This window comes from Haplochromis burtoni, unplaced genomic scaffold (genome assembly GCF_018398535.1).
Source record: "Haplochromis burtoni strain Fernald_Lab_line unplaced genomic scaffold, NCSU_Asbu1 Contig_12, whole genome shotgun sequence".
Taxonomy (NCBI): Eukaryota; Metazoa; Chordata; class Actinopteri; order Cichliformes; family Cichlidae; genus Haplochromis; species Haplochromis burtoni.
Window position 1 is genome coordinate 3703753 of NW_024582373.1, and position 23269 is coordinate 3727021.

The 23269-nt window shown below is 38.9% G+C and overlaps 1 protein-coding gene across 10 annotated transcripts in view; it reads right to left on the reverse strand.

Annotated features, from left to right (window-relative positions):
- Positions 1-22999, reverse strand: part of adgrb3 (adhesion G protein-coupled receptor B3) — a 122894-nt gene extending 99895 nt beyond the window's left edge. For 6 of the 10 annotated variants that reach the window (XM_042215541.1, XM_042215534.1, XM_014329076.2 and 3 more), the window contains exons 1-2: positions 22402-22997; positions 19945-20713 (exon numbers count right to left, since the gene is read on the reverse strand). In XM_042215541.1, the coding sequence (XP_042071475.1) occupies positions 19945-20698 (754 nt within the window). In that variant the 5' untranslated portion in view covers positions 20699-20713; positions 22402-22997. Of the gene's footprint in view, positions 1-19944; positions 20714-22401 lie in introns of all 10 variants that reach the window. The other 4 variants (XM_042215515.1, XM_042215538.1, XM_042215530.1 and 1 more) reach the window with 4 other exon arrangements.
- Between the last annotated feature and the right edge of the window lie 270 nt (positions 23000-23269).

The window sequence follows — 23269 nt, forward strand, 5'->3', positions numbered from 1 at the left end:
CTTTATCATGTAAAATATCCCAGAAAACAAAAACTTACCTCATGCAACAAATTGGAACTACCACATTCATCACAGCATGTTTGCCTTTTTAACTCTGTATAGTCCATTTTTCCTAAAGGACCATTTTTTAGTGGAGACGCACAAGCCACGATGACTTCTCAGACCTCCTCACCTTGGAAAATAGTATGTTTTTATACACCAGATAACAATAATTCCAATGAATAATGGGTCGGGGGATCAATTTTCTCAGTCTGAGACCATGGCCATCTTCAAACTTGACCTTCGTTTTTATCTCAGCTACAAATCTGCTAAGTTTTGTGATTGTATCTTGCATCGCAGCGCCACTGTTGTGCTGACAGACACAAGCATCCACAGGCAGCACCTGCCACAATATTTAAAACTGCCTTTGTGGTAGTCCCCGCTACAGTAGGTATCATTATGGCACACACACACACAGAATCACAAGGGGGAAAACAATACCAGCCGCGCTGTCATGGCTGGTAATTGTTGAGGCATAATTTGTTATTTATTAAGCAAATGCTGTTGTATGTATAGAAACTGAGGGTCCTTCAGTGTGAACAGTGATTAAAGAGACCGGGAAACCTGGCACCACTGACGATGAATGTGCAATCCATTTTCAGTGGTTTCCATGGATACCGGTGTTCTTTGAGAAATTTGAACACATGAAAATTGGGGTTTGTTTAATATTTCTATTCAAAGTATTAGCAACATGTTTGACAGTCAGGAGTTAAATTTCACATTAAATGTCAAATGAAATGCATCAATCACAGTTCAAGTCCAGTAATTCTAGTTTTGAAATGAAATCAGTACAATACTCTGCAAAAAGTCTATAGCCATGCCTCATTTCTTTATGTTTTACCAGGAAAATGGGAAATAGGTGCAGCGATTTATTGAAATGTGCAACTATAAATGGAAACAAAGTATGTAAGGTAAAACTAGCATGAAAGTCAATATTTGGTGTGATCACCTTAATTCTACCACACTGCCTGAACTTTCTTAGGCAAGCTTTCTCGCCATTTCTTTAAGTAGTCTTCAGTAATAGCTCTCCAGGCTTCTTAGAGACATTCAAAGCTCTTCTTTGGATGCTGGCTGCCTTTTGTTCTGTTGTTCTCTGAGGATGATCCCACACTGTTAATAATAATCTTGCGGTCCAGGCTCTGCAGAGGCCAATCCATGACTGATACTGTTCTATTGTGAGTTTTTCTATCCGGGTATGCTTTTACTGCATTGGCAGTGTGTTTGTGTCAGTCTCACTGTCATGCTGAAAAATGAAGCTGTTGCCAATCAGATGCATTCCAGATGGTGTCGGTGGATAAAAATCTGACGGTACTTTTTGGGCTCATAATTCTGTCCATTTTGACAAGATCTCCAAGACCACTGTTTCAAATGCAGCGCCCCCAACATGACAGAAAATCCACTGTAGTTTACAGATGGCACTAGACACTCATTATTGTACCTCTCTCCTGACCTACTCCATACATATTAATAGCATTTTAAACCAAGACTGTCATATTTGGATTAATGATTCCATAAGACCTGCTTCTCACTGTTGAGGTCTGGGAAGCGCTTCCGCTCCCTTAAGGCCAAAACAGAGAGAATGAGGAGGAGCTTCTTCCCCCAGGCTATTCGGGCCCTGAACCAGGTGTAGGACTGGACTCTCCCACACACATCACTATAAGACTGGACTCTCACACACATCACATCACTACACGCACTCTGGTTTTTCTTTATGCACACTTCCTATAATTTATAATCTTTATAATCTCTTTCTGCTATTTGCACATTTTTTACTGTAAATTTCTAAGCTAATTTATAAATTTTTGTAGTAACCTTTAAATTGTAAATACTGTAAAACCACTGTCATTTAATGGTCAGGCATTGCACAGCTACAAGCATTTCACCCCCATGTCATACTGTGTATGGTTGTGTGTGTGTGTGTGATAAATAAAATTTGAATTTGAATTTGAGAAGAATTTTCAGTTTAGTTCTTGTGTAATTTGGCAAAACTCAGTCTTTTGTCCCCATTTCCCTTCTTTAAGATTGGCTTCTTGATGGCTGGCCATCCAGGGAGTCTCAACAAACAGCTGGAACAACTGAAGGGCCAGATGCATCTTTCAGGTCTTTGCTGGATGTTTTTCTTGACATGACTTGGAGATTGGAGCGTCTGCCACTTGTTTTGTCCTCCACTTTCATCAACCTTTTAGGGATACACTACACATCATACTGAGATATGTCAGATTTTCAGCTCTATATGATCAATACTATTCTAAATAGTTTTGAAAACAATATTTTATTGGTACAAAAATACTATTTTATGTCTGTCAGATTATTATTTTTATTCATTTTTTTTGTAAATTCAAACAAAGAAATGGAAACAAATGACATGATTTTGCGACAGGCTGTCTGAACATACAATTTAAAATGATTTAGTTTTTATGTTGTCTGTAGTTAGCTATCTTTTTTATGCTATAATAGTTAATAGATCTGAGTTAAGTGGCTTTAAAAAACAAACAAAAAAAGCAATTCCTCTGAAAATGGTCACGTACAAGAACTGGACTGAAAATAAGTAAAAAAGCAGCCAAAAGCTTTGAAAACCCTTCAGTCTGGAAAAACGCCTCTCAAGAACACTTTAAACAGTTACAAGACACTCTGTCTTCCTGGAAGCACAGTATAACAAAATGAGGAATGGCTTAAGACTTTTGCACATTACTGTACACATTAGTCGTCATTTCAAATACATAAAATTGGAGCGCTTTAAAAAACTTTTCATCTAGTAATCTATCTATCAAACAATTTTTTGGAGAAAGGAATCAAGTACTCATGATTTTACTACTACTCTAATGTGGCATTAACTGCGTGCTGTGCCAGCATCTCAAACTTTACTGAGTCTAATATAGATGTTTGAATAAATGCATTTGTAAATCTCCCTGTCTAAATTTCCTGCAACACTGTTTTGTATCAATAGTTTTTTTTAATCAAAGTTATTGTTTTTGTTAATGTCTTATAGAATGAAAAAACGTTTTTGCTTACAGGAGTGATGACACGAGCAGCACATGCACAGGGATTATCACCTCTAGCTATTATTCCTGGATTTACAATGGTCCCTGTTTCTGTTTAATTATTTCCTGTGTTATTTTGTCTTCCCTGGTCACTTTAATCTTGTCACTTTTGCTTATATATTTATGAGTATATATATATGTCTATTAGGGGTGCAACGATACACAAAATTCACGGTTCAGTTCGGTTCGATACTTTGGTGTCACGGTTTGATATTTTTTCGATACAAAAAATGTTCATGCCTTTTTAATTTGTCATTTATTAAAATTATAAATATATATTTTAACTCAAAAGTACAGTTTTTAAATTTAATGTTGCTGAAACAACAAAGGGATAAAAAAAATAAATCTATCTGATCGAGAAATCACTCATCTTTGGAAAAGAGAGTTTATTACAGAGAAATGGCTCTTTCCAAAATAAAAGCTATACTATACGCTTCTTCTGGGCTATATTCTCAGCAGCATATTAAACATATCAGGTCCCCATAAGGAGAATCATGTGCTAACGGCTGTCTAAATGACTCGGGTAAAGTTTGTAGCATGCGTGCTTGTTGTTTTTGTCTGCTTCCACTTGTCTTTGCACTAGGATGATGTCGCGTAAATGTGCAGTCATATTCGTTGTGTTCCCACTAGTGCTGTCAGCGTTAATCTCGTTAAAATGACATTAACGCCATAACGCGGCAAATCTCCGTTAACGAGTTACTGCGGATCGCCCCGTGCGTGGGGCTGGACGACGTCAACACGTTAACAAGCTAACTGCGCTAACGCACTAGTTCCCACCAATTGAGCATTGCGTGGCACATCCGACATACTGTTTTACTTTTTCCATGACGCGCTTACTAGTGATGTGCGGATCGATACTGGAATATCGATTCCTCCGATACCAGTCATTTATGTTCTAGAATCGATACTCATATTAAAATATCGATATTTTAGTAATTTAGGGTAAATTTGTAAGTTATCATTAACAGGAACAGAGTGGAAAGAAACTATATCATTTGGATTGTCTACATTGGAAGGAACTACTTAGTCTTCCTCCTGCCATAGTCATGTGCGAAGTACGTCTGTATAAATGTTTCGCAGCCCCTTGGTGTGCACACTCACAACAATGGCTGAGCGTAAATGGAGTCATGTGCAGACGTATTTTACTTGCACAAATGGTTGAGACGTAGTTTGCAATACATGTGGCAAGAAAGTGAGGTGTTGTGGCAACACTACTAACCTCATCAAGCACTTCAGAGTAAATCATATCACAGAATATGACGAGCTTATGTTGAGGCGAACTGAAGAGGAGGAGTGGACAGGGACAGGTGCTGCTAGGGCGAGACAGACGTCTCTCACAGAGTCCTTTAGTGCTGCAGGCAGGCAACATGCTCAAATAGCGCACAACTTCAGTTTTCTTATTTCTATATGATAACTGTGCACTATTAAGCAATAAGAACAAGTAATCCGATGTCCTGTAATCATTATGACGCTATAATTTGAGATACAATAACTGAAATACGTTTTTGTACAATTTCGGTATCGGATCAGTATCGTCGATAACACCCTGAATTTTACTTGGTATCGGATCAGAAAGGAAATCAGTGGTATCGCACATCACTAGCGCTTACCATCAGGGTCATGCTTCACATGAAAACCAAGATAGTTCCAAACGCCAGATCTGAATGAGGGTGGGGGAGGTTCAATTTCAGGTGGCGTTGAGGCAGTTGCCATGTTGCAACGAGCTTAGCTTCTGTCTTGTTAGCTTGCTCTGCGCTCAGTGGATCTACACTCGACAATGCAGCCTAGGCGGAGTAGTCGAACGCAGATCCACTGAGCAGTCAAAACAGACAGCATCGTCAGAAGAAAAGTTGATATAAAAAATAAAAAATAAAATTTATTGTTTGATACATATGCGAACCGAAAGCACTGTATCGAACGGTTCAATATCGATACAAGTATTGTTGCACTCCTAATGTCTCTATATAGACATATATATACACTACCAGTCAAAAGTTTGGACACACCTTCTTGTTCAATGGTTTTTCTTTATTTTTACTACTTTCTTCATTGTTGATCAATACTGAAAACATCAAATGTATGAAGCAAGATATGTGGAACTATGTAGCAAAGAAAAAAAGATAAATAATAAATCAAAGTTTCCACCCTTTGTTTTATTGACAGCGATACAAATCTTTGGCCTTCTCTCAATGAGCTTCATGATGTTGTCACCTAAAATGGTTTTCACTTCACAGGTGAGCCTTGTCAGGGTTCATTTGTTTAATGTCTTGCCTTCTCAATGGGGTTGGGACCATCAGTTGTGTTGTGCAGAAGTCAGTGTGGTACACAGCTGACAGCCCTATTTGACAACTGTTAGAATTCATATTATGCCAAGAACCAATCAGGTAAGTAAATTGAAATGACAATTCATCAACACTTTAAGAACTGAAGGTCAGTCAGTCCACACAATTGGTAAAATTATGAATGTGTACTCAAGTGCAGTGATACGCTAACAAAACTGGCTGACATGAGGACCATCCCGGGAAAGAAAGACCAAGAGTCACCTCTGCTGCTGAGGATAAATTCACCCGAGTCACCGGCCTCAGTTAACAGCACCCATCCAGTTTGCTTTTAGTTGAACCATCGTGTATTTTTCAACAGGACAATGATCCGAACTGCACCAGACGGCCTGGCCTCCACAGTCACCTGACCTAAACCCAATCGAGATGGTTTGGGATGAGAGTGAAGGCAAAGGTGCCAGGAAGAGCTCAGCATCTCTGGGAACTCCTTCAAGACTGTTGGAAAACCATTTCCAGTGATTACCTTATGAAGCTCATGAGAGAATGTCAAGAGAGCGCAAAGCAGTAATGAAAGCAAAGGGTGGCTATTTTGAAGAATCTAAAATATGAAAATACCTTTGGAGTTATTTCACACTTTTTTGTTTACTACATAATTCCATTTGTGTTCATTCATAGTTTTGGTGTCTTCAGTAAGAATCTACAATGTAAATAGTCATGAAAATGAAGAAAAACCGTGTGTGTGTGTGTGTGTGTGTGTGTGTGTGTGTGTGTGTGTGGCTCATAGTTCATTTCCACACATATTACCACTTCCTTTTTTATAGACCTTGCCTTGTTCCCACCCCATGCCCCTACTGTTTTCTTCCATAGACTCCTTTTCTGTGTATGACCCCTGTCTAGATTACAGATAGGAGTTCAGATATTACTGTTCTTTTTTATGAAAAAATCATTACAGTGCTGATACGTTTTAAATCAATGCAGGGAACTTGCCTTACAACAAGGATTACTGACATCATATTCTTCTATGCTCAAAGTAAGTTGAAGAAAGTGGTTTGGTTCATGGTTTTTACAGGATTCTCTGCAGATTTTTGCATTTAAACTCCCAACATTTGTAATAGTTAAGACACTGAGCAAGATTTATGCCACTTGTCATAACAGAATAGCATGAAAAGTAAACACACCGCTTTAATAATAAGAAGAAATGAAGTGGTTAATTGTTACCACAAGAATAATGGGCACATTATTTTGATGGTTTTTTTTCTTTTAAAACAGCTTTTTAAAAATATGTAAATGTAGTTATGTGTATCTAAAGAGATGCAGGCACATTACGGATGCCACTTAATGTACATCTTCACATGTACTTCATAGACGCTGCACTTTGGTTTAATTTTCAAAGTAGGCACAAAAAAACAGTTTTGCATTGCACTGACTCATCATGAAGCAGAAGTACAAAAATGTTTATTAATAGTGACAGAAACCAAATGCATTTCAGAAGAGGGCGAAGTATCACAGGGCGATTATTTTCTACATTATCACTTGAGTGCCATTTGCTCTGTATTCATTAGTTTGATGTAATATACACAGGCACTCTCACACACACATACACACAGCAGCTGTGTATCACATGACCTCTTTTTATAGATGTGCGTTTCAAAGAGACAAAATCAAAGACTTGTAAAACTGCTTCACACATAGAAATGGTCTATTAGTGCTTCCTTTGGAAACAAAGGTGTCTTTGAATGCATCAAATCAAAACGCAGAATTTACATGGCAGCCATATTTGATTTGCATCACAGAGTGGTAGACAGCAAAACCAGTGGAAAAAAAATACACCAACAAAAAAACAAAAACAAATGTTAGAACCATTAAAAAGCACTTAGCAATCACTCACTGTCTTAAATAATTTGACCTTCTTCTAGTCGTGTCTGCCAGTTAACAAAAATAATGATGATGAATGTGCATGAGAGATGCGATCATGAGTTTATGAAAGATGATGAAGTATTAACGTTACTTATATGGGTTGTTTTGGGGTTTGGTTTTTTTACATTAATTGGAATTTTTTCTAAAATATAAGTACTTTTTACAAATTAACATAAAGTTTCTGAATCCCTTTATGTCAGCTGTGTGACTCAGATAACCAGAGTGCCCAATGATGGGATGAATAACGGTTACTATGGCCACAGCATGGCTTCAGTTTCTAGTAATGAAAACTCTCAGAGGGAGGAATGCTGATACTGATTCAGTATGCATGGTTCGCCTCTCTTATAATCCAGCACTGGTTGAGATTGTATGAAACTCTAATAACAGATGAACTGTGTCAGCCATCACTTCAGAGTATTTCATAGAGGGATCGTCACTGCAAGACAGAGTTTATTCAGCTTTTCTGTGCTATTTATTTGTTGGCATAGTTCATACAGGGGAATAGAGTTATAAAAATCCAGCCTTGACTTTGTCAGCGATTTTGCATCCAAAATAAATAAATAAATAGCGACACACTAGCCATCTTCTGCTTCACATGGGAAAGGTGCTTCATACAGTCACTGTTCTACTGCCCCCCTCTTGAGCAGTGTCACTATGTGCTAATGCACCCCGTCATTTCTGATAGCTTCCCAGCTGGTACTAATATTTAAAAATGAAAATGTGGCATCTTAAAAGTTGTTATTCGTGCAGTATTTGGGGTTGTAGAACTTTGTAATTTAATTGTAATTTTTAGATGTGCTTTCTCTAAGAATGATCAGCATTTAGATTTTTGTTGTGGTGGGAAAATGCGCAGAATCTGAAATCACAAGCAGTGTCCGAAGATGAATAATCGCTAACCCAACTGAAGGCTTTTACTGGAGGCTAGTAAATCAGAGCAGGTTTGGGAAGTCTGGGCTAGCTGTCGTGCCACAGTATTGATTCAGTAATCCGAAGCCATCTCCCAAGTGCTTCTGATTTATCTGTCACATTTCATTATGACTCCTGTGCTCTGAAACTCTTTCTCTTTAATACAATACTGCAGAGAGCATTTAACCATCTGATGTGTCGTGTGTATTGGCACAATGGATAAGACTCCCTGCAGTAGACTTTCACTAATTTGGTAGGGTGCGATTTCCTCATATTATTTTGTTAAGAGATCTCACGCTGATGCTGCTATTGACACTGGAGGGAGACTGTGAGTGAATTAACAATTAGAGATTAAAAAGCATGCTTATGGTGAATTGGGTCATTCTGTTGTAAAGGAACAGTGGTCCGTCATTTGAGTACTTTGCAGAGTGCTGCTACGTTAAGGCATAAAAGAAAGAAAAGCAGCAGCCTCCTAAGGGAAATTGACAACATGGGTCATTTATTTAAGCAAGTGAAAATAACCTGTGTTTATGCTTATGGGCAAAACCAGAAAACTTGTAATATTTTCATGACACAACAGTACAAATAACCCAGATACCAGAGAGCACAAATTTGAGTTGGCAGTCATTTTCTTCAACCACAACAGAAATCTGTGATAACGCTCAACAATAGTACATAAAAATGTGAGCGGTTACTTAGGAAGGAGCGATCAATAATAACAGTTTAAATAGTGTTGTTGTTGGTGAGGAGTGACTGAATCTTGTACTGTAATTATTGGACAGCAGACTGGAAATTACTGAGCGGATTTTCTATTAATGGATAAGCAGGTACTGATTCATTCATACATCTCTTGGAATTGAAATAAGTAGCTCCCAAAGAAACTGCTCATTACTCATTACTTGAATCATTTTTGTGCTTTCTCTACCTCACCTCGCTTTACCTGAGCATGACATAAGCTTTTCCCCTAAAAGTTACATCATAGTATCATACTAACACAACCACCCATCCACCTGCAAACCTGGTATATTCTTCTTCTTCTTTTAAGAAGGAACCATCTCTCTGCTGTCTTTTTAACCTATAAAGCTTTTATACACGTTGCATTGTGCTAGTGAATATGCTAACCTAAGGCAGGGATCTGCCAAACATCAGCATGTTAGTACTGCCATTGTTGGCTTGAGGTTAGCTGCTTTAGCACAGCTTTGACACTGCAGCAATTCAAAACTTGTTTTCCTAAAAAAATTAATTAAAAAGAAAACAAAATTGCTTAAAACCCCTAAAGCTATTGTAGGCTATGGCACTGATGTCCACAGATGAAGCAGAATTCATTTATGGCAGTTGCAAAATCAAAAGATATTCTCTCCGGACCTTTAGATAACTAAAAATATGTTTTGTGTAACTTCTTCAGTCTATAGCCAGCGCTAATCACCCTGCTATTTGTGACTGATTAGAAGTGATAGATTTGGTATGAAAAAGAAATAAATATATAATATATAGATATAATTCAATATAATACTTCACACACACACATATATATACACATCACATGCTACTATTTACTGTTTGTTTATTTATATTATTAGAAGTGAATGATTCTTCTTTTCCATGGCATCTATGTTGGTTGTCATAGTGAGAGCTAAGGAGTGTCCAGGTATGTTAACAGGCATACCAGAGTAAGATCTTCAGCCCCATTTCCCTCTTCATGTTTTTTAGCAATCTCTACTAATGTTCGAAGACAGTGTATCATATGGAATATCATATTTTTGACCCTATTTCTAAGGATTTAACATTGATTGTTAGCATCACAATTAAAATTATAAACAAAGTAATTAATTAAACTAATATCAAATGTAAATGTTTTCTCAACCTTTTTACAGTCACAGCTGAAATGTGATAAGAAGCCCACAAGCTGCCTCAGTGTAGGATTTTAAATGGAAGACAGACTGACAAGTTTACCATTTACAATCCTGACACAAGCAATATATCATTGCGGTCTTGCAGAGTGTACATATATAGCTGAGAGTAACATCTGATGCAATATTGCATCATCACCTACAGGTGACAATCTGATCAAATCCGCAGGACATTTTGCCATGTAACTTCTTTTTTTTTTTCCTTTTTACTGTGCACTTGCTGTGGTGCCATTGTGATGCAGAACTCTGCCACTGCACCAAAAAGCATCAGTGACAGATGAGTTGAGGATGTGCAGCAATGCTGGCAGGCTAACCATGCTCTGGATCAATGACTGTAGAAAACATTGCTCTGGATGTGACATCAGTGTTGTATGTTGGTCGCCAGTGGTGAAAAGGATAGTTTGAAATGTGATTTAAAAAGGCAGGCTGTGACATGCACAGTGTCCAGAAATTCTACTCAGATCTGATTTGCCATGGATGTGGTTTAAATCTAACTTGTAAATTAAGTCCATATATTTCTAACTCGATAAGCCAAACAGCAATGGGCACTGACTTAGGAGTTACTTCTATTTAAGCTTGTTATTGTCTGAAGGAAGGAAAGCTGGATTCCAGTGTCACTCAAGGAAAAATAGAAACCCTTTCTTTTCGTGCAATCATTTAATGGATTTGGGATGATGTGATTAATAAGGGCACGAATTCTGTAAAATAAGGATATGCATTGCATTACATTACATAAAGACATGCAGTTTTTCCCTAACATATCAGTTATTTAGACTTTTTTTTTATATATTATCATTTGAAATCCCTTTGTTTTTAACAATAATAATGTATACTTTATTGATCCCCGTGGGGAAATTACTCTGTCTGCATTTAACCTATTCACTCAGTGAAGCAGTGGGCAGCCGCCCAGGGAGCAGTGTGTGGGGACGGTACCTTGCTCAGGGGTACCTCAGTGTAGCCGTTCAGTGGATTCAAACCCCCGACCTTCCGATCGTGGGGGTGACCATGCTACCTACCAAGCTATCCCTGCCCCAATATTGGCACTTAATAATTTTCTGGTAAATTCCAATAGCAAGGTGACTTGCTGTAAGTGTGATAAGCCAAAATCATGTCAAAAACATGTGTCACTTTGTTGACTTACACGACTTGCATGGCCGGCTACTATTATTAAGTTATGATCGACTATCAAGAGAATCACTGCAATTCAGTTTCTATCATGCTGTGAAGGACAGAGAACTGTGGACAAGCTGACAATTGGACAAAAGTGAGAGTGATAATTTCTGAATCTCATTGTATGTTACATAACAGTGTTCCTTATACTGTGGCACTGAATAACCACAATGCTCCATGGAAACATGCAGTCAGTGAAAGCAAATGTCTGCTGTCTTACTTTGATGTCCATCACTGAAATGTCACATCCTGAATCTGCCAAGTATTCATGCTGCCACTTGAAAATAAATCCAAAGAAATATATTTTATATAGCCTAACGAACATGATCAAAATTTAGGTTTTGATATCCCTGAAGTTCTTTTTCACTTCTTGTGGCACTGTACTCTAAATTGTTCATGGTTAAAAGGGATTCATTCATTTATTCTCATTCTCATTGACATACATCTCCAATAACTATTAATTTTCCTAAAATAATATACAAAATATATATAATATATATTGCAAGAAAAATGCCACTTTCTTCAAAAAAAAAATACATTGTCTAAAACTTTCACTATTAGTAATGCAGATTATTTTATTAACCTTGTTCATAACTTTCTATAGAAGAAATGAACAAACCGCACGCAGGAATTTTGTCCTTGCATTCAGTTTAGATTTTCCGCTTTATCAACATTATCGCACACATGGCAATACACACTGTATTGTTGTGATGCTGCGTCTAAGTGTACAGTGTTTGCTGCCCTAGATCACAGTATACCGTGTAAGTTTAAAAGCAGCATCCATTACAGCTACATGAGGACACTTGCCATACCCTGCAGAGGGACTGCCAGTGAGAGCAGCTAAAGAAGCCCCTTGAGAAAAAAATTGGATTTTGCCTCCACTTTACCACATAGACAGTGTTTTTGAGTGACAGACTCATTTGCCAGGTTTTGTGGGTGGATGTTTATGCAAATGCCTCTCCTCTGTGGGCTGAAATAGCTATCCAGTGACAGGCCAAAACTAACTGGGTTGAAATGCAGAAGCATGCAACTGAGAGGCTGAAAGCAGTGCATAATTCCCATTAAAATCTCTGGCACCATACAACAAGGGCTTGATAAAAAATTTACCATATTAAGCCAGCCCACACAAAAGTTAGAATATGATTTGGTTCTTTTTTAAATGTTTAAGACATTTCACAATGTTTACTTGCAATAAGAGCTTCAAAGACATGCCCCAGCCTCACAACTGCAGGGCAAAGCCGCAACAGACTCATGTGAATGTTGTTCATGTTTTCTTAGAAAGATGAATAGGGCAGTTGCCGAGGCTCTGTAGCAGTCTAAATTAAGTTGTCATATGATAATCCAAATTGCTGTTGTCCAAATTTTTTTTTTACAATGTACTGAATTGCTCCAATTTGCTGTGAGACAAAGATACCAAACCTTCATTTCACACGGCGTTCTAGTTACATAAAATAAAATCAAGTACAGCGCGTACCTTTGCTCCACTGAAAGTGACTACAGGAATATTTTATTTTGCTATAGCAGGAAATCAGAGTCATTGTACTGAATTAAACACAAGATGGCAATAAACAAATCTTATTTATATCACAGAAACACGAGACAGACGTCCTCTTTTACAGATATTCATTACTTGCTATGTTTGCATTCATAAAGAAGCCTTTTCAAAGGAAAGAAGATCATAATAGTGCGTAGTCCTTTGATTTTGGTCCACTTATTACTACTCATAAATTGCAAAATAGAGACTTGATACACTGTGATGTCGAGCAAGACCTGATTGCAAATGGAAATGTTTCTATGATAAATATGTGTTGTGTGGAGATGAAAAACTGCAGTAGCTTACTGTTTGGAGGCTTTGACAAAGAGCTGTATCAGCTTCAGCCATGCACACTGTGGCAAAAGTCATGCAACAGCAGTGTACTGCAAGATGGGATTTAAAATGAATTCTTTGGAGTGGAACACTGAAAAGATCTGAAAAAAGTTTGCCTTACCTAAAACCTACGCATTTCAGTTTTTCACAGGCTTTTGCAGTGACAGACTCTAAGAGCTGAAAACCTCTGATGCTTGCTGTTGCTTCAGTGTTTCCAATACAGTGATTTTAGAGCACACATCTTAAATTATGCATAAATACTCAAAACATTTACTTTTAAATTGATGAACATGATGCTAATTGATGGAAGCATGAACAGCATGAAACTGAAATATTGGTTTCTGGCTTAACTGGTGACGTCAATGGTGCACCAAACCAGCCTCAGTTCAGCATTTTCACAGCCTACAACGTGGCTGAGGTTTATATTTGTCACTTTGCGTTATTTTTATTTAATAGGAAAGCTCAAAGAGTTGAATGGGAACTTGAATTCTAAACAGGCAAATGTGTGACATTTCAAGAAGAATTTATGAGTAGTTGTGGGAGCTGGTGCAGCGTGGATATATGAGCACACAAATGTTCCACCGTTTGGAATTCATAGCAAGGAGCGAGTTTACAGGTGGGATACACACACTAATAAATCAGACATGCACGTTTCTTCATTTCTTATGCAGAATTTTGCTAGTGAAACACTGCAGATTTTAGGGGGTGTGGCTGCCAAACATTAGAGAATTAGACAGGCTACGACACTGCATGAGCCATTACTCTGATTGCAATTCCTGCTGCAATATGGCTTTATTATAGGCAACAACTGTTTCTCGCAAATTTAATTGCAGTGGTGTCCATTGCTGGCTGTAAAGTTGAAAAGGGGAAGCTGTCATTTACATGACATTGCAAAGAGGTTGGAGATTAACCCTCGGTAGATGCACGATTTGGACCTGTTTGGACAAATTTAAGGAACTTAGCTTCCAAGTGTAATTTTGTAATGTGTTACACTGTATGTTACATGTGATTTTTTTGAAGCACTTTGAATTGTTGCTACTCAGTAGTTTAGTTCACAGGAAAATATTGTCAAGTTTTATATTTCAGTTTTTTGTGAATTTTCTTTCTTTTTTTTTACATTTTAAGAAATATAAATGTAGCCAATAAATATGATGTATTTAGATGAAAACGCCATTTGTTAAAAATACCAAGCTATATATATAGAAAGCAAGTTGTACAATGAAACAGCGTGCAACCAGCTGCAAAATTAACTAATAATATAATGTATTATATTATAAAGCTCATAAAGGCAATATTCTTTTACTTCTTATTTAGTTTTAATGCATACATGTTACACATTAATACATATTAATCATGAGATAATTTGCAGTGTGGTTTTTTGGAGGGGGGGGGGTGTATGAGGGTATGTTCTTGCTGTGTAATGTTTTCTAGATGTAATGCAATAAATCATATCCTCACTTTTTAAATTGTATTTCAGGTTTTCCTGGATTTACTGTATACTGTTTACTGACGTCAGAGCAGTTTTGACAACACAAGGCTTTAATTTACTCTGCCGCAGTTGGCAGTGCACAGTCTGGGCATATAGAGGAGGAGTTATCAGTCTGGCTCCCAATTGTCATGCTGCCGAAAAAGAGGCTCAAGACTGAGATCACCAATCCATGTCAAATGAACAACAATATTCACAGCTGGTCTGTATCCACCTCGCTGCCAGGTTATCATATCTAGAATCTCAGCCCAGCCTACAGCGTACGGTTAATATAAAGTAGCTCCAGTTATTAAAAAAACTGTCAGGATGATTGATTGAAAGCACAATCTTAACACTAATTAACTCAAAAGTAGCTTCTACAGCTAAATTATGTGTGTTAACTGTGAAAACATGTGGATCATGTTTGAATCTCCTATTATTATTATGACGGTGCTATTTGGTATTATCTATCACTCAATGACATTAGGGTCAGCCTCGTATGTTGGACCTTATACTTTATCATCAAATTGTATCCCATGTAAAACAGAGACTTTTGTGTTTCCAAAGAGCTCATTTGCATCCATGCGTGACGGCGTGAGTGGTTTAAGAAGACCTTTAAATGTAACAACAGTTTTTGTGGTTCTGCCATCGTGTAAAATGACTTAACAGTCCCCATAGAGCCTCATGAACTTTTATATCTGGAAGTAGCCACCACCTGGACGATTTAAGCAATGTAAAGTTTATATATGTATATTTAAGTGCCACGCACAGAGGGGAGCTGCTCAGTCACCTCCAAACTCCATTATCTATGCCTGGGAATCCCAGACTCGTGGATCCTGAAGTAATTTTGGGTATAATGTCTGACCACATTTTATTAGTTTCCCGTGTGTTTCACAAAACCGACTGAAATTGACCCAAAGCTGTGTAACTGATTAGAGCATAAAATGTAATCATTCCACAACCAGCATTATCTCTTCTTTTTTGAATAGGCAAAATTTAATAGACAATTAATGGACAAAGAAGATGGCTGGCTCTTTCATAGTAATTCTTCAGTGTTGACCTTGTCAATCCATGACAACTTTCCTTTAGTATCTCTATGCCCACTTAACTACATTAGTAAGAGGGATGCTGAAGAATTGGAACAGCAGACACATGTAAAAAAGAGAGAAAGAGAGAGAGAGAGAGAAAAGGACACAAATACAGTTTCTAAAAATTACAACTGGCACAGGCTGGAACTCGAAAAAATCCTAAAAGGTGCAGTAATTGAGCCCAGAATTTCAGGGGGAATTGGCACATGAAATATTTGAGACAAATAATGCATGTCTCAGATAAAAACAGATTCTGTGCTGTTGATCTGAGCTCTCTCCTTCACTGAATTGGAACTAAAATGGCCTCCAAGTGTACTGAACAATGGGGGTGAGCATAATGCAGTGTGACTACTGAGTGACTTGACTGAGATCCAAAGTGAATAAAAGGCCTCACTATGTGAGCCAGCGAGGCTGAGCTGCTGCAGTGCTCAGGACTTTGGCGGGTGACAGTGCGTTATAACGCTTCACACACATTTCATTTGCCAATAAATCCTATTGCCATTTCCCACATTGCACGCGGCCTGTGTCATCAAAAGTTGTAATCATCAAATAAGCATTTGTACATAGTCTTAAAGAGTTTTTTCTCCCTCTGAAATGTAAAACCCCTGTCCTTCGACTTAAATTATCCTTTGTAAAGAGCAGCCTGAGAACGCATCTAAAGAATTTATGTAGTTTATTCATATTGCATATTGCATGAAAGAATCAAATCAATGTTCAAGAGAATCAAGACATTTCTAACCTACTTATTGTGATTACAATGAATCTGAAGACCTAGTTTGTGTGGACTCATTAAATATTAATCGAAATCTTCGACACGAGATTCATTTTTTTGTGTTGCATTATCAAGTTTGAAACTAATTATTAACCCTTATCTGCATAAAGCTTCTTATTGCCACAGTCACATTTGGCAGATTTATTCGCTATTACCTAAAATTCAATCACGCCACAGAAAAAGGAGGCATGGCAAGAGGAGTAAGATGAACTAGCATACCTGGCAGATTATCTGACAAATCGAAACCGTGTTTGGATGAGAAAAGTCAGATTTCCCCTTTCATTTCTAAATGATGACTGTGTAACGCTACGGTGCGTTTCAGTGACAGTGATTTAAGGAAGAAAGGGGTTTTTTGTAGAGTTGTTTTGTTTCCATGTAACAGTGAGGCATTTTGACATAAACATGACAAAGCACATCCCTCTCAGACAGTGACACCCCTTGACCCTGACCCTTGAAAACTGGCAACTTTAAACCAAATGAGGGAAGAGAATAATATATCTGTCCTCAGCCAAAGATCAGACAAGACAACGCCATGTGACCGCGTTTGTGAAGCCAAGTGAAACTTGGTTTCTTTGAACAGAGCCGCTTGCATGGAAGTACCAATATTTGCAGAGAACGTGGCTGAAAAGTGTGTGTGTGTGTATGGGTGGGGGGACAACTGGGTAAGAAAATTGTCTTAAAATGTTGCGCTGTTCTGGCTGTCTGGTTGCTGAAAGCCTCTTTTTGCACATGCTTTAAAATTGTGACAGAATAGAAGGTGTGAGACATTTTCTGCCAAGGTTTTACTTAAAGCACTTTTATATTTGTGCGCTCTGAAATTCAGAGTCACATTAGCTGGAGTCACTCTCGACTATTCATTGGGCTGATAGCGAAAAAAAAAAACACATCCAGGAACTCACAAAGAGGGAACACAGTCAGTTGAGTATTCACCTACGAGCAACTCGGAGCCTTGAGCCGACTTAATTTTGATTGTGTGGAAGGTGTTAGGAATCCCACAAAAAAAAAAAAAAAAAAACCAGACCCCAAAATTAAATCTGTCATGCTGTGAGTGCTACTGCACCACTGTGCTGCCTTTTACAACTTTTATTCATGCAACGGGAGAATGTGATAAAAATAAAACTGCATAAATGAGTCATCAGAGTAGTACATCTGGATTTCATTGTTATTGCTGTGGCTTTCAAAATGTCACCGAATGGGATCTGCTTCCCCCCCTGAATAATCACCTTAAATAATCAAGAGCATCAACTTTCAAATTGCTGTTACCCCCCAGTCTGTGCGAAACGCCGGTGGGGTGTTTCTGTGGCATGGCTGGAGTACACAACCTCCGGCCCTGCTTTTCTTTGATGTGCTCCGAAGCCACCCGCTACCAGGAACTGAAGATCAAAGACACGTGATTTTATCAAATAGAGCTCTTGTCGACTGTTTGTAATGCTTTATTCTTCATCAGGAATACCCACTCTGTCACCACGATGCCACAAGAGACGCAGTGCTCTTTTAAAACCCAGTGGTGATCTCCCCGTTATCCAGATGAAAACGGATTTATTCAAACCTCCCATCAACCAACCCTATAAATAGAAGCTTGTGGAAAATCTTCTGAGAGAGAGAGAAAAAAAATAATCTGTGCTCTTAAGCTGTTATTAACATGCTGATAGAAAAATGTCAAATGTTATTTTAGAGCAGGGAATTTTCTGTGAAAAGAAGCATAACGCTTCCCGGTAATATTTATGACACAAATGTAAGATTTACTAAATGATGAAATTACCTGACAAAATACACAGCTGAGTCATACTTACTGTTGTTACTCCACATGCTATTTGACTGTGTGTGTGAGGGGGCTGGATTGTTAATGGTAATTTTCTTCAGATGGTGTATGCATTATGGCTTAAGGGCTCTAGAGAAGCAGTAGCTAAACTATTCTCGAAATGGGTTTGTCATCCAACTTGATGGAGGTTAGCCACCTTAAAAATCACATGGAAATCTAGAGCTAGAGTAATTCTCACAAAAGCCATATAAATATCTTGAATGCTGTGGTGCTGATGCATCTTACGATAAACAAATTCCACATATGTGCGTTTGAAAAACGTGCCTGGAAATGTGACGTGGCACATATCAGTGCTCATCTCCAGTCAACTGAACAGCTGAACTACTGCAATCAATATTTGTCTCTTCTTTGTGATAAGATAACTGCCACCTGTTATCCAAGGTGTTATTATAGCAACTGTTATTTTGGTACTTGCCACAGGGAACTAGCTCCATAACATTCCTGCAATCATTATTTCCCCACATCCCCCTCCAAAAAAGGTTGATTCATTATTTTTGGTTCATTGTGCCTTGATGAACACCCCTCCCTTCCCTGAAGTATGTAGCGTATTCCTCAAGGTGGGACGGTTCTCTGCTATCTGTTAAAATGCGAGCAGTTATGTGTCGAGAATGGCTTTCTTCGCAGTAGGTGAGAAAAAAAACACAACAACAAAAGATTAAAAAAAGAAAAAAACTCCCCCTACTAAGTGATAACACGAATACACAGAGAAATAACAGCCCTTATCATAAATAATAATTCGCTTATCTACTTTTCAATGTGTGTGGATGAATAGGTGGTTTGTGCATGCATGGGTGCTTGATGCATGTATGCACATTAGTGAATTACATGTCAACTGAAAATGCCGTCTTTCCTCTGTATATTGTTATTGCTCATTTCCAACAAACAGTGAAAACACGTTGCATTGCTCTATGGCAGCACTGCAAAAGTAGTATCCCTCTAGAACAGCTTTGAAAGAAAAGAAGAAAAAGCTCGTTTTTAAAATTAAATAACCTAAATACATTCCCGTATTTTCTGCAAAGCTAAACAATCCTTAACTCTTACATCTCATCCACAAGCTTTATGTGTTGCATTGCTTGAGCATTGTGCTCCAATTGGACACTGCTGCATCTATGATCCCAATCGTTCCATTTGCCATACAGGCTGCATGCCAATAAAAATGAAGGATGTGTCCGTATTGACCGCTGCTGGTCTTTGTATGGATGACACTGACATAAATGTATATACACACAAAAAAAATTATCTTTGGATTTGCAGCCATTTTAACTCTGCTTATGTGTACAAAAACAGCCATTTTAAAATTCACAGCAATGATAGTGCATTTTGAATTCAGTCCAACCAAATGAAAGACCCCCTTTTTAGATGGTTTGGTTTGTGCTGGTGTGGTCTTTACTACACCCAACTCCCCCGGCAGCTTTTTTCCCCTTTTATTCCTTCATCTTCTTCTTTTATTTTTATCTTGAAGTTGACTCATTTCTGAGCCAACTACACTAGATATATCTATGTGTGCTCTTTGTTTCATGGGCCATCACACTTCAAACATGCAATTAGGGCAGAGGTAGGAGTGACTGACGTGCACATTTATTTGACATGATTGCTATCTTCTCTATGCATACTTAATTCCATATACAACTATTTCAGCATAAAGAAGAAAGATGACAGGATACTCACCTTCTTTAGGAGGCCGTTTAACTTCTGCGGTCAGATTGCAGATCTGCCCGGCTTGTAGTTGGGGTGACAAGCAACCCTCCGTTTGTGGATTCAAGGGTAAAACCACGTTGTTGAGCATGAGCATGCTCTCTGATTCTCCATCGCCTAAATGCTGAGGACATGTGCATTTCGTGTACACAATCCCACATGTCTCCACTGTCCCTTTTTCTAATTTCAGGCAATTTTCCAGCCATGTACAAAGCACTTGACATCCAAATTGGCTAGGGCTGGCCTTGTTCAACACTAGAAACTCCACAATAGACTTCTCCTCCTCATCCAGCTTCTGTGGCGTCAATCCATTGTAATCATAAGGGAAAACTCTCCGTAGCTGAACAAAATTCTTGTCATACAGCAAAAATACGTAAATATTCTTTGAATCACACAAATACACTATAGACTCGTTGACTCTCAGCAGTTCATTGATCTTTTCATGTGAGTAATGGTCAAACTGATAAGCAAGCAAAGAGTATTCAGAGCAGCTCAAGTCTCGCTTGTATAGCTTCAGGTAGATGCTGTATTTGGTAGGGTCAGGGTTCTCCAGCGTCCATGTACAGTTTGTATAGTTCTTGGGAAACATTTCAGTCACTGAATATGATCCATAAATGACCCCCTTGACCAGAGTGGAACACCAATAATCTTGGGCACCAGTTAATCCAAACATAACCAGAAGATAGGTGGAAAATATATAAATCAACAGGTTTCGAACAGCCTTCATCCTATGTCATTTGGCCTGCAGGGAAAGATGAAGAGGATTACACAAAGGGATGTTAAAGCAGGGCACATAAACACATGATAGATTATCACTACCAAGTCTGACTAACGAGCTTACATAGTTCTTATTACATCCTGCCATGATAAGAAGGGGGGCAAAAAGACACACAGGTAAACCTCAGCAACATGTGTTTTGCATCTCCATCCTTCATCACTATACTTTGTGCAAGCATTGCCACCTTGTGGTTGCTTCGGCTATTATTTATTTATTTATTTTTATTTAGGGAGGTGGGTGCAATAATGTGAGTCATTTAGACTTATTAATTGGGTCGTATTCGGTACGGCACAATCCCCGGAGATATACAAATGTAGCTATTTAGAAAATCTGGCGACAAAAAGGAAGAAACGGCGAAAGTGGCAGCCTTTGTAAGTCAGCGCAGTCCACGCGAGTTGTGGAAAATGTGCAACTGCTCATTTTACGCAGTAACCAGTATCTTTGCACATGAAGCTATGTTCTCTGTGAATGTTTGCTCACGGGACAGTTAGATAATATGAGGAAGACAAACTGACGTTATATATATTTTATTATTATTTATTTGGGGGTTTTTTATGTCCTGGCGTGTGCTCGGTCACTGCGAACTGTCGCCTCTTCCACACCACCTGCATGTCTCTGAATTTCAGGGCTTGACATATTTGACAATGCAATTTGATAAAGAGACTGTGTGTGTGTGTGTGTGTGTGTGTGTGTGTGTGTGTGTGTGTGTGTGTGTGTGTGTGTGTGTGTGTGTGTGTGTGTGTGTGTTGTATGTCTGAGCTTGCATGTGTGCGTGTGCGGATCTACATGTGTGTGTGTGTGTGTGTGTGTGGGAGAGAGAGAGAGAGAGAGAGAGAGAATGCAATGCGATGTCCTGATTGCTTTAATCCTACAGGCAATGCAGCTGTGAGCAGTGTCACAGCAGAATGCGCGCGAGGGTGTGTGTACGTGTGTGCCTGTGTGTCTGTGTATGCGCGCGCGTGTCTCGAACTGTGTGTTGCGTGTGTGTCTGTGTGGGCGTTCAAATCGCAAGTAGGCTAGAGATGGGCTACCAGTTTTCACATAATAGATCCATTTGCGCATATGTCTTCAACTTCTTTCTCTTTGAATCGTGAATCACGCCCGTCACATTACCCCAGAATTATATGTGCGTTATATAAGGATTTGTGGAAGCGGTGCTGAGTTGGATCAGCTTTCTGCCGCGATAAATTCACATGATTTCACGTCCTTCCACAAGATTCACGACCAGGGCTAGACGAGAAAAATAAAATCAGTATTCTGGAGACGAGAAATCGGTCAAGAGACGCTGATTTTATTGCCGGGCTTCTAAGAGCAATTTAGACTCGAGAGGAAATCTGAATATAGAGACACGTCGGCCACGGGCTACATCTCATGCAGTGTCACTTCGAGGCTCGGCACTTTAAAGTGATTTTTGGCTCTTAAGAGAGAGATCAGCTCTTAAAATTCCTCTGTTAAGCACCCTGGACTAATGTGAGCGGATGAACGCTCCAAAACCATCGTGATGAATATACGGGGCAAATGTTTGAGAGAGGGAGGCTAAACTTTAACTGACAGATGACATATGAAAATTGCCATTGCACTTGCTCGAAGACCTTCATCTCATAATAATAATAATAATAATAATAATAATAATAATAATAATAATGTCTTACCTTACACTGCGGAAGCTATGGCTATTTTTTCCACATACTTGACCACATCCTTTATAAATAAATTCTGCAGCCCTCCAGTGAATCAATACTCCCCATTCCCGACAATAGAAGTCCGGCGCAACAAGATGGTTCAATGGATGAAAATAAAATGCGTTACACTCCGGTCTGCCCGCACATATCCCCCCGTCTCCTTCTTCTGGGTTTTTCCCATCAAAACGGAGCGCAACAACACACGACAGCCACCGAGAAAAAGAGAGAGAGAGAAGAAGAAGAAGAAGAAGAAGAAGAAGAAGAAAGGAGAAAGACCAGGAGAGACAGAAGGGAAGAAATTCTTGGAGTGACGACGAGAGCAATTCTTACAGTATTTACCATAAATTAATTCGGCAGACTCCACGTCTCTATTTCCCACCGAAATGTTTTCTCCATCAAGTCGCGCACCGACCCCCCCTCTCCGCAAAAAGGGGGTGAATAGGGAAAAGAAAAAGAAAAAAAGATCCGTAGTGGGTGGATGTGAGATGTTGGGGGGTCAGTGAGTTACAACACAGAGAGAAATAGACGCGCTTTGCTTGGTGCTTGCAGAGCTCCAGGAGCAGGCTGCAATATCACGTCACACTCAGCCGCTAAGATAAAGCACGTACGTACGCTTCTTACTGCCGCTGCGTCTGGCACCGCCACCACTTTCTTCCCTGCCCTCCTCCTCCTCCTCCCCTCTTTCTTTCCTTCTTTCTTTCCTTCTTTTTTCTCTCTCTTTTTCCCCTCATACAGCCTCCCTTTAATTCGAGTCAAAAGGGTTTCCCCCCCTGAACTGGACCCTCTCAGTTGTGCTTCAGACAATACTGCGCTTTGCTTCTGCGCCCTTCTCCAATCA